Here is a 12,296-nt window from a genome sequence, read left to right as displayed (position 1 = left end):
TGTGGGAGGGAGCGCTCTGGTTTCTGCTGGACTCCCATCGAGCTGCTGCAGTCCTTGGATGCACCTGTAACCTTTAGCTTAGTCATTAAAGAGCATCCCAGCTGTTGGGTTGGTGTGTTTCTAGACTCATTAGGGGCGTGCACTCAATCCCACACAAGATGCCTGGAGGCTAGTGCGCCACCCAGCAAGACTCTCTCACCTGCTCCATAGATCCTGCTTTCGACTTAACGGAGCTTTCCAAATCCGTTCATAGGCTCCGAAAAGGTATACATAAGGACAACGTTTGCCCCCCAAAGCAATCCTACTTAGAATGGTTCATTGAAGAATCGGGGATAGGGATGTGGCTCAGTGGATAAAAGGATTTGCCTCGTGTAAGCATGGGGACCTGAGTTCAAATCCCGAGAATCCACATCCAAGCTGGGTATAAAAGCAGAAACATTGGTAATCCCAGAGCATCCAGGGAAGTCTGCAGCAGACAGTCCAGGTAGAAGGTGGGGATTGGCACCAATGTATGCACAGTGACATGTGAACACCTGCATTCACACATTTAATGTGCATGGATGTGTGTGCCTGTGTGCTCATGCATGTGCGCATATGCACATGAATAAGTGCTTGAGTGCGTGCTCGAGCACACACACACACACACAAACACAGAGAGAGAGAGAGAGAGATTGAAAACCTTGAAAAACCAAACTTTTTAAGTGCACTTAGGCTACAAGAAGTTTTTAATAACTGGATACTATTTGTATGGATAACCTAAAAAACTAAAAACTATTCCAAAAATACATACACATTTACTTAATACACCTCTCTTGCTCTCTCTCTCTCTCTCTCTCTCTCTCTCACACACACACACACACACACACACACACACACACACACAGAAAGAGAGAGAGATACACACTGTGATAAAGAATTTGTCTATCAGGAATTAGCTCAACATAAATTGTCTATTAGGAAAGAAAACAAATAGGATAGAATTCAAACCCCAGAAATATCATAATTCTAATACAAAATAGAGATGGGATATAGCTGGGCATTGTTAGATAGGCATGTAATCTTCAGCCTAGAGGAGGCAGAGACAGGAGGATCCTGAGTTTGAGGATAGCCTGTACTATGCAATAAGAAAGCATGTTTTAAAAAACCAAGACCAGGGATGCCACTCCATGGGAGAGCGCTTGCCTAGCTTGTGAAAAGCATTGAATTGAATCCCAAGTATTGGCCCCCTCTGAAAAGAGCATGATATAAGATGCTGGGGAAATGGCTCACTCAGTAAAGGCATGCAAACATGAAAGCCTGAGTCCTACAGTCCAGAGCTCACCCACGGACCAGGCACAGGAGCATACATCTGTAAGCCCAACACTGAGGACTGTAGAGACGGGCAACTTCCCAGAGCTCACTGGCCAGCCAGTCTAGCTTCAGTGCTGAACTCCAGGTTCAGTGAGAGACTCTCTGAAAACATAAAGTGACGAACAACTGAAGAAGACACCTAGCATCAATCTCTCTGACCTCCGCACACATGTACATATGTACTCATATGCACATGTGTATGACATATGCATGTGTGTGTGTGTGTGTGTGTGTGTGTGTGTGGCAAAAAAACATGTGCAACTCACACCAGTGAGAGGTGCTGGTCCTTATCTCAAAGTGGGACATCCTCACGATAGGCAGTCATCTGCAACCTTAGGGGATATCCTTCCTCAAGGGAAAACTTCTGAGAGGACAAGCCTGCCACTTGACTCCTGTGATACGTGTCTCCCGAGCCACACCACCAGAGTCTTATCTGTTCTGAACCAAAACTGGCTTCAACTCTTATCAGTAGCTGCTGCTTCTTTTCCCTTCAGAAGGTAAGCCAAGTAAAGTCTTTGTACTCCGTCAAACAAATCCAAAGTCAGAAGAGTCCCTGTCTGTGCTGCCCCCCATAAACTCATGTGATTGATGTATGCTTGGCTCATAGGGTGTGGCCTTTTTGGAATAGCTGTGGCCTTGTTGAAGGGAGTGTGTCACTGTGGAGGCAGGCTTTGAGGTCTCAATATATGCTCAAGTCTTGCTAGTGAGATACAGTACCCTTCTGCTGCCTAAAGATCAAGATGTAGACATTTGAGCTCTTTCTCCACCACCATGTCTGCCTGGATGCTGCCGTGATGATAACGGACTAAACATCCGAACTGTAAGCCATCCCCATCGAAATGTACTCTTTTGTAAGGTTGCCATGGTTATGGTGTTTTTTCACAGCAACAAAAACAAAACTAAGACAACATTTCTTCCATTTTTTTTAAATATAGGTTTTCTCTTCCCAAAATGATGCTATTCTATTTCCCTATGGCAAACTGTAAACTCATTGGTGTTCTCCCCCTCCCCAAGGAGAATTTTGTTAAAATCACAGTTTAACTCTAAAATATTCTGGAGCCATACTAAGTATTGATTTTTTTTCAGTACCTTAAAATTAGCCTCAACATCCAGAAATAGCTTTGAATGTGAGCATTATTATGAAAGTTTGGGCCTTTGGAACGAAAAGTTGTCTCTGGCACTGGAGACTGTCTGTGGAGGAATTTAAACTACATAATCCTTCCCTCTGGAAGGCTTTGCCCCATCGCTGTTTATACGCTGCTGGATAAGCTTCTTAGAAATGCTGATCATCTATCCCTGTCTACCCTTTCCCAGCTATCTTTAACTGTGTGTAGCTGATTGGGAGACAGGGAACATTCCTGTTCGCATACCTTCCTGGACAGAGATGGGATCCACCCCATCTTGTATAAGTCTGACACTCCCTCGGCCTCACCATCAAGGTTAAGTTGGCACAGCCAAATACAGAGAAACACTCCACCCTCTATCAAACCTGGATTTCTGAGATGAACTTGACCAAGCCTTGTTCACTTACACATGCGTCAGTCTATACACATAAAAACATTTCACTCTCTGTGTCATTAAAACTAAGTTCCGAGAGGCATCATGGAGGGGAAGGTGAGCTTTCTGTACCCACCCTTTGCCCTAGCACCCACATGGCATTACAGAGGGGATTACAGTACCGTATGCAGGTGGGCAAGCAGCTTTGGGAGCCTGATTTTGCAAGGGAAACGTAAGAAACTTTCCCATTATTCCTTCTTTAGAGCAGTCTGTTCTCATATTTTAGTCCTGCGTGCTTATGCATCTGCGGCTGTAGTGGGTGTGGTTTCTGATCAGCTTCTTGGAAAGCTGGCTGGTCCAAATTCCATTGCCATGGAGTGCCCAGTGAATCAGTTGTAGCCAAACACAAAGAAATAACCCACTTCCACATTCGCTGATGGCAGTCTCCATTTAGGGAAGGTTTCACCTGCATCCCTGGACATCTCTCCATCCATGTTCACACTTGGTTCATCTGGAAATCTGTCCTAAAGGGCCCTCATCCCATCTGTCAGTAGCTGTCAATGTCTGCCGCGCAGTTTCCAGGACACTAGGTCTCCCCAACTGCTGCTTTTCTTTCTCTGTCTCTTCTGAATTAAGGGCCTGATGTTTCTCAAGAGCAACCTCCTCCTTACCAACATCCCAACATGCTGATGGGCTCTACTCTGCAATCTGCCACTTATACAAGAATTGAACTCTAATTCTTCCCATTTAAATCAGCTATCCCAGTGTCTACCTTTACCTAGTTACCCCCACGAGCTTCTTCCCTCCTTTGAGAGAGGACAGTCAAGCTGAGGGGGATACTTCTGTGCTGGGAGGTGCCTTCTATCGCATCACTGACTCTCTGAGCTATACCACAGGCATCCACTTCATGAGCATTCTACAGCTAGTCATAGGCGTTAGGAGCCTCCAATCAATTCCCTTGTCCACCTTCTCTGGCATCAGCAGACTAGTCTTTGCTAAATGCTGCCTATCTCCCAATGGTCAGATTTGGGCTGTCTTCTCTAGTAGTCTGTAAAAACATTTTTTCTCTTGTCTCTGTCTCTATCTCTGCCTTTCTCTGTCTCTCTGTCTCTGTCTGTCTGTCTCTCTCTCACACACATACACACACATATGTGTATATGTGTATGTATATAAATGCACTTATGTGTTCTCTCTCTCTCTCTCTCTCTCTCTCTCTCTCTCTCTCTCTCTCTCTCTCTCTCTCTCTCTCTCCCCCTCCCTCACTGAACTCAACAGCCAAGAAAATTCAGACATCCCTGGTTGCCTCTTTGTTATACCAATCAATCTACAACCATGGGAAGTTTTCACTCCAGATACACAGACTTGACTTTTCTAGATGAGAAGCCATCACTACTTATCAGCACACCCTGACATGCTTTCATGTTATGTCACATTTTCTGACATGTCTAAACACAAGCCTGATACAGCCAAACATACATTCAACCACCATGCCTCCCAAAGTGTAAAGATTTCTTACATGTCCAAAAAGTCCAAGTCTCAAATCCTGGGCTACACAGTGTGGTCAAACAAGAGCTTGGAAAACAAAAACATGCTGTGAGAACATGGATGCTATGAGAACATGCTGTAAGAACATAGATGCTATAAGAACATATATGCTGTGAGAACACACTTGCTGTGAGAATATATATACTGTAACAACATACATACTATGAGAACATGCATGTTTTAAAAACATATATGTTGTGGAAAAATACATGCTGTGAGAACATGCATGTTGTGAGAACATTCATGCTATGAGAACATGCATGCTGTGAGACTATAGTGAGAACATACATGTTATGAAAATATACATGCTGTGAGAACATGCATGCTGTGAGAAAACACATGTTGTGAAAACATGCATGTTGTGAAAACATACATGCTGTGAGAACATACATGCTGTGAGAACATGCATGCTGTGAGAACATACATTCTATGAGAACATATATGCTATAAGAACATACATGCTATGAGAACATATATGCAGTGAGAACACATTGTGCTTCTCTCCCAGCAAGGCTCAGGAGGCCCAGGAAGCCAATCTACCTATCAGGGAGGGAAAGAGAGGATTTCGGTGGATCCACCTCTGGCTGTTGGGTGGGGGTTGAGCAAAGATTTGACTGGGAAAGGTCAACACAGACCACAGACTCCAGGAAAAGACAACTCCTGAGGTGCCAGTTTCTGCCAAAAGTAGCTTGATGGACTCTGAGACTGTTTGTTTAGGCAAAAAGCATTGTATTTAACATTTTTAAAGTGGGCTTTTTTTTTCATTTTAACAGTACTGTGTGTTTGTGGTACGCTTGTTTCTCTTTCCTTCCCACTCCCCATCTCAGTGCATCAGAGTATAAATCCTCATTCCTCTTAAGAGTCTGACTTATCTGTGTTTATAGACCTTTGGGAAGTTAATCTATAAAACATGACATATGCCTCTTCTGGAATTTAAGACGTCTGCTTCCTTGAATATAACAAAATAAACTTTTAGACGCTGATATTGAAATACAAGTAGCCCACTTAAAACACTGAGCCCCTAACCGTGGGAAAACAACTGGAATTAGCAATGAGACCTCCAATGTCAGGACTAGGGAGACGGCTCAGTCAGTAAAGTGCTTGCTTCACAAGCACAAAGACCTGAGTTCAGGTCCTCTGGGCCAATGTAGAAGCCAGGAATGGCAGTACAGATCTGTAGCCACAGCATTGGATCAGGGGATGGTGGGCAGACCCAGGAGGAACCCTGGATGGCAGTAGGTAGCCAACCTCGCCAAGTTAGCAAGTCCCAGTCTTAAAAACTAAAGTATAGAGCAATACAAAAGAACATGTGACATCAGTCTTTGGTTGTGGGGTGTGTGTGTGTGTGTGTGTGTGTGTGTGTGTGTTCTATTACTACAAATTTTCCAAGTCAAAAATACTACGAAACCAAGGGCCTGCAGAGATGGCTCAGTAGTTAAGAGCACTGGCTAGCATTCCCTATTTTGCCAGCTGCTCCTCAGCCTGACATTCTTAACATTGAAAGAAACTCAACTTATTTTATAGAGTTTTCCTAGTGCTTCCTGATTTTCTGCTGTCTACGAACTTGATAGAGATGTCTGAGAACTACCAGAGTGTAGAGCGTGGGCTGGTAAGGGCATTGACAATGAATGGCAGTTACAGGCAGAGTCTCTTGGGAAGTTTTTGGGTTTTCTCTCCTGTTCTCAGTTATCAGTCATCAAATCTCAAATCTGGATGTGTTTCGTAGCTTAAGAAGCCGGGTTTGAGACTAGGGAGATGCTCAGTGGGTAAAGTGCTTCTTCCATCGTCACAAGGACCTGTGTGTGGATTCCCATCATCTATGGAAAAAATTGAGCATAGTGTGGTCAACTGTAATCCCAGCCCTGAGAGATAGAGAGAGACACATCCCACAGGCTTGATGGCCAGCCAGGCTGAATCTGTGAGTTCCAGGCTCAGCAAGACAGGCCCATTTCAAAACATACAATAGAGGATAATTGAGAAAAATACCCATTGTCAATCTCTAACCACAACATGTATATACATGTGTGAACCCTCACACACATACGAATATACATACAAAAACCTCAACACAGATTCTTACAAAAACCAAAACACACACACACACACACACACACACACACACACACACACACATACACACACACACACACACACACACAGAGTCTCTAGACCTGGGTTGGCTGATAGTCCATCAGCCTCCAACAATTTACCCAGTATTCTACACTCTGTGACATTTTTTAAAGGTCTTATTTTAAATAGGTATCAAAATACTGTATAACAACCTTGGTTTTCTTCTTGGTGACTAAGCCTAAAATGTTTACTGAGCTTAAGCACAAGTTTGCCAACCTATACTTTAGCTGACACTCAGGCAAGTTAAATTCAAGGCTGTATCACTAGGATCAGTTACCACAGAATACCCAATGTAGGGAGTCCCATTGCCTAGTGACTGAGAAGGTTGACAAGCACACCACATCAAAATATGAGAAGTTATGTGCACAAAGTGGACAAGGGAGTGAGCCACACTGCTGAGAGTCTGGGAAACTCCAGCAGAACACTGCTTCTTCCCAGAGAGATCACCAGCAACTTGATGGCTTGCTCCCTGTCTAATCTTTCACCAGAAGATCACTAAACTTAGTGCAGTCACACAGTCAGCCATATTGAGTCCACTCCACTTGCAATTGCCTTATCTTTCTTACCTGCATATTTTGATAATACACATATTGGCAAGTATTTGTTCTCTGGGGCTGCTATCTCTTCTTTCTCTGAGATTATTAAACTACAGAAAACAGGATTTTACATGCTCCACTATTGCTGTTTGTAAGATGCCAGTTTTGACCCAACTAACTAATTATAGTAGCACACTTCATTTTTCAGCCGTACCTATGTATCTTGGAGTGTGTGTGTGTTTGTGTGTCTAGCAATCTACATATCTACGTATCTGTCAATCTACTAATCTATGTATCTATCTATGTATTTATGTATGTGTATGTATGCATCTATTTTAATTAGCATATAACATATTTGGTTCCCTTATATTTTTACAAGCAATTGATTCTCCTCCCCAGACCTTCCCTCCCTGTGTCCTTCAAACCCTAGTTATATCCTTTCTGCTTTTATGTTTCACCTATTACCCAGCAATCTCAACCCCTCTTTCCAATGGAGAAAACAACACGAACTCTTTTACCAACCTAAGTGTTTCCACCAGTCCTAGTAGCTTGCCTCGAAGTCATGGCAACACACTTGGGGAGGTACTCTGCCATTTCATCCCAAGACAAAGTGTGTCCTCCCTAGTGGCCTGATCTCCTCAGTCCTTCTGAGGTCAGAGTTATCAGCTTCTCTTTCACTGCTTAGCCCTCAGCACACTGTGGAATTGATCTGTTTGGATTTGATCTATTTTGGAAGCTGAGAATGAAGGTGTTAAAGGATTCTACTATCCTGGGCTATCTACTGCTAACCCCCCTCCATTCAGTCCTACACTGGGTTCCCACTGTCCTCCAACCTGACACAGAGTGCGAGTGTGAGGAAGCAGACCCTTTCAGCTGCCTCCTACTCTGCTCCTTTCCCAGCAACAGACTTCCTTCTAACCTCTCCCTCATGTTCCTATTTCAGTACCCTTCACAGCCCTGTAAAATTACTTGTTTTCAAGGCTTTCCAACTCGACCTCCAGCTCTCAATATAGTGTTAGCAACAGTAAAAATAGCCACATTTCCCTTCCTCCCTTTCAGATATGACTAATGTTTCAGTCCTCCCTAAGCCTGTTTTTGATCTGGTTCCATCTTTTTCAGGGTTTCAGACGAGCACACCGTCACTGAGGTCATGTGGTAGTCTACAAACATTCACGAGCTCCCCGCTACATTGTAAATGCATACAAAAGGCAGGGGACTTCAAAAGAAGTCATCATTTCATTTTCCAGAAGACAGCTAAATCAAGGGTTTGGTTTAAATTCTTAAAGATAGAGATAATATATAGATTTGTGTGTGTGTGCGTGTGTGTGTGTGTGTGTGTGTGTGTGTGTGTGAGAGAGAGAGAGAGAGAGAGAGAGAGAGAGAGAATTTCACTTGAATAATAAGTCATCACTAAGAGCACCATATCTTATCTTCTTCCCAGTGACCATCAAGCCATCTTTTCTTGACTTTTTCATCAATCTTGGAATTTTGTTCCTCTATAAATATGAACATAAAGTTTCAAAAATCCCTTTCTTACTGCTTCCAAATGTTAGAGAGCTTTCATAAAAGTGTTTACCTACATGAGCTAATAACAATAAGCCCCTCCCCTTGTTTATTTTTAAAATCAGGATGAAGACAACACTGCACACTTGGAACACACCCCCTGAAGACATCAAAGAGCATTAAGGAGCATGGTGACTAAAGCTGTCATTTTGTGACTGACAAGGGACTGTCTTGTCTGACAAGGAGATGATCCAAGTGGTTTCCATACCATCCCCTAAGGCCCTACTTGGCTTTCATGACCATCCCAATAAAACCACACCAAACTATCTCTCTGGAGTGGGCCACCAGCCACAGAAGAGAACGGTCTCACATCGTGAAGTGTAGGCAAACGAATCTGCCACTGCATTTTCTATTGTAAAAAAAATAAGAGTCAGTCACCAGAGGATCTTAACAGAAAGTGGGAGGTGGGGGCCACCAGCAAGCATCAAATCTGCAGCAGATTCCAACTTCTTAAGTGTCAAACGGTAGCAAAACTCTCTCTGGGCTATTTGCAGTCTTCCTGCTGGTCCCAGAGAGCCCCTTTCCCCCTCCCACCTGGCACACTCATTGATCAGTTCTGGTGAAGGCGATCAGTCAGCATGGACTGAAGCAGGGAGCTGCTGGAAGGAGACAGTGAGCCTAGTTCTCGCCTCTGAATGGTCTGTGCCTCGCTCCAGCGCCCTCTCCGAGGATTCTGCCAGCAGACACTCTGTAATACCTAGACCACAAATCATCACATTCCCTACCCGTCCAGCCAGGCCTCGTGTCCTTGAGCTTCTCCTAGAGGGAGATACCAACCAAGCTGGCCCCAGATACAATAGTCCTTTACAAACTCAGTCAAGTCTTCCTTGCCATCTGCTAGGTAGACTGAAAACTAGGTAGACCTTTCAGCATAAAAATAGCTACCACAGGCGAGCCCCAGAGACTAAGTGCAGGACAAATCAGGCCGTTCACAAGGGATGGATCTTGGCAGCTTAACTAAAGAAAACATTTTATCAATACAAACATGTCAGACATGCCGCTGTACCTAAAATTAGAGGGAACACGTCTCCCAGAAGAAGAAATCCTGCAGAAACAGAATCTCGGGCAAGTCACTCCAGATTTATTTCCAAAGTCCCGGAAAAATGTCTTTCCTCCGAATAAGGAAACCATGCTAAAAACCCTGCTGTCTGGTTGTTTTAGGAACCAAAGAAGGTGTTTTAATGACTCTTGAATTTTATCTACTGTGACACATTACAACCATCTAAACCAAAGAAAAATGTTTCCAAACTGTGAGTCTGTAACACAGGAAAATGGCTGTCTGGAAAGGTACTCACCCTGAAAGGGTGCCGTGCCTTGCTCCTGCCCATATCTTAAAGAGAAAGAGCCTTCGGTGGATTGCTCCGCAGAGACCACCTTCGGGGCTGGGAAGTACTTGGGTTTGAGCAGGTACTCCTGGGTCTGGCCATGCCGAATCATCACATTCTGGGAAGATAAGGGTGCAACTCTGGGAAGAAACAAAGAGAGGATAAGAAAATAAACACGGGGCTTTCAATGTCAACATAAGAAGAGAACAAAAAATTTAAACTTCGGAAGGAGGACCAGTACCACACACGGCTCATTTGTCTCACCATCTGTGGCACACAAGGAAGGAACCGCTGGTTTATAGGTAGAACCATCCAGCATGAAGGGGACTCATCTGTTTAGTCAAAATGCACCGTGAGAAATGGGTTATCGCAAGTGGGTTTTATCAAAGACTTCAGAACATAGCTACCTCGGCCTTCATGCAAAACATAGGGCATCCATTACTCAGAAAAAGGCAAAGCCCCAGACATGACTAGATGCACAAACAAATAGATAATAAGAACAAAGCAAGGAGTCAGTTATAAGCACTGAGAGCCAGTGTGGGACAGCAGGATGTTCCAAACTACCTGATTCTAGCGGGTAGCTCGTCTGGCTCTTGGAGCCTCAATTTCATGTTCTAAATCAGAGGATTTCTACCACACAAGGCCAAAAGAAAAAAAAATTTTCGTAAAAACATGAACACATTAAAGCAAAGGGGAAAAAAGAATAAAATAAGTTGGTCATGGCGGTCCATGCTTTAATGCCAACATTTGAGATGCAGGACCAAGTGCATCTTGAGTTTGAAAGAAGCCAGTTAAGAAGCTTGCTCAATAGTCGGGCAGTAGTGGTGCCCACCTTTAATCCCAGTACTTGAGAAGCAGAGGCAGGCGGATTTCTGAGTTGGAGGCCAGCGTGGCCTACAGAGTGAGTTCCAGAACAGCCAGGGCTACACAGAGAAACCCTGTCTCAAAAAAAAAAAATTTCTGATTCAATGTACACAATATACACATATATACATGCATTCATATATACATGTGTGTGTGTTATGAAAATGCCTCAGGGAAATACCTATTTAACTTTATTCTAGATCTCATAATTATATAACTATATAAATTATGTAACTTAATTCAAGTTAAGTGTTTTAAAAATACCATTTCCTACAAATAACAAGAATAATTAATCTTGGGCTAAGACCAATAATGAAAAATAGAAAAAAAACATAACACAGACTCATTTTATTTATTTATGTAGTGTGCGGTATATGTATATATTCATGTGCATGTATGTGTGTTTATGTAGTATATAATATATGTATTATCCTCATGTATTTATGTAGTGTGTAGTATATATGTACATCTGTGTGTGTGTGCATATATGCCAGAGGTAGATAGCCAATGCATTCTTCAATCTATTTCCACCTAACTGAACCCAGAACTCATCAATTCAGCGAGGCTGGCTATTCAACACTCCAGGATCCTTCTGTCTCTACCTTCCAGGTGCTGGGATTTCTGACCTGTGCTGCCACATTTGGCTCTTTACATAGCTACTGAGAATCAAATTCCAGGCCTTATTCTTGCATGGCAAGTAGGTTACTGAATGAACCATCTCTCCAGGGCCACACTCACTTTAGAACATGTGAAATTATTAGACTACTGCATACCACCACTAACAGCAAAGGGACTATATAAACAGTAAAAGAAATAACATATAGTACAAAAGACAAGTCATCATGTCACAGAGCACTATCATTTAGGTGCTTCATCAAAAAATAGTCAAAGAATCTCAAATACATTTACTCAAATTTATTCTTGTTGAGGCTAAAGAGGGAGTTATGAAATGCAACAAAGCAATCTGGGGAGAATATGGACCAGAAATGGCTGAATTGAGGATGCTGGTACCTTGGCATTCATCACTACAAACCCAGTGGTCTCAAAATGCCTAAAACTGCCATCTTGGGTCTGGATCTTCCAAGTTGTGGTACCACATGGGGAACTTCCTTTGACACCAGACTAATTACTAACTAAGGGCTGACACTGTAAACCTTTCAGTTTTGATAATGTGAGTGTTGTTTTGAACTTGAAGTAATGCTTAGGGAGGTGGAAACAGCTGGACAAATATGGTGGTCACAAGCCTATTCTATCAGTCTCCTTCCCACCTTGGAAATGACTCTCTTTCTCTCTAAGCCATTCTGTCACTCTGCACAAAAACACAGAACTAGCTCCTATTTGGAACAAAAGGACCCAGCATTCCAGGAAACTGAGATGGCCACTATTCACTCCTGCCCTGGACATATCCAGAAAGGTAAGTTTTGGGGGTCTGCCTCACAGGTGAACAACAGTTTTCTTCTAAAACTGGAAAAGCAATTGTGGCAAG

At 43.1% G+C, this 12,296-nt stretch overlaps 1 protein-coding gene across 7 annotated transcripts in view; it reads right to left on the bottom strand.

The window, feature by feature from the left end:
- Ltbp1 (latent transforming growth factor beta binding protein 1) overlaps positions 1-12,296 on the bottom strand; it is a 387,033-nt gene that overhangs the window by 231,162 nt on the left and 143,575 nt on the right. For all 7 annotated transcript variants that reach the window (XM_006524348.4, XM_030249831.1, XM_006524350.4 and 4 more), the window contains exon 4: positions 9,917-10,086. In XM_006524348.4, the coding sequence (XP_006524411.1) occupies positions 9,917-10,086 (170 nt within the window). The remainder of the gene's footprint in view (positions 1-9,916; positions 10,087-12,296) is intronic.

Source organism: Mus musculus, chromosome 17 (assembly GCF_000001635.26).
Source record: "Mus musculus strain C57BL/6J chromosome 17, GRCm38.p6 C57BL/6J".
In the NCBI taxonomy this organism is placed as follows: Eukaryota; Metazoa; Chordata; class Mammalia; order Rodentia; family Muridae; genus Mus; species Mus musculus.
This window is presented reverse-complemented; position numbering and strand designations above follow the sequence as displayed.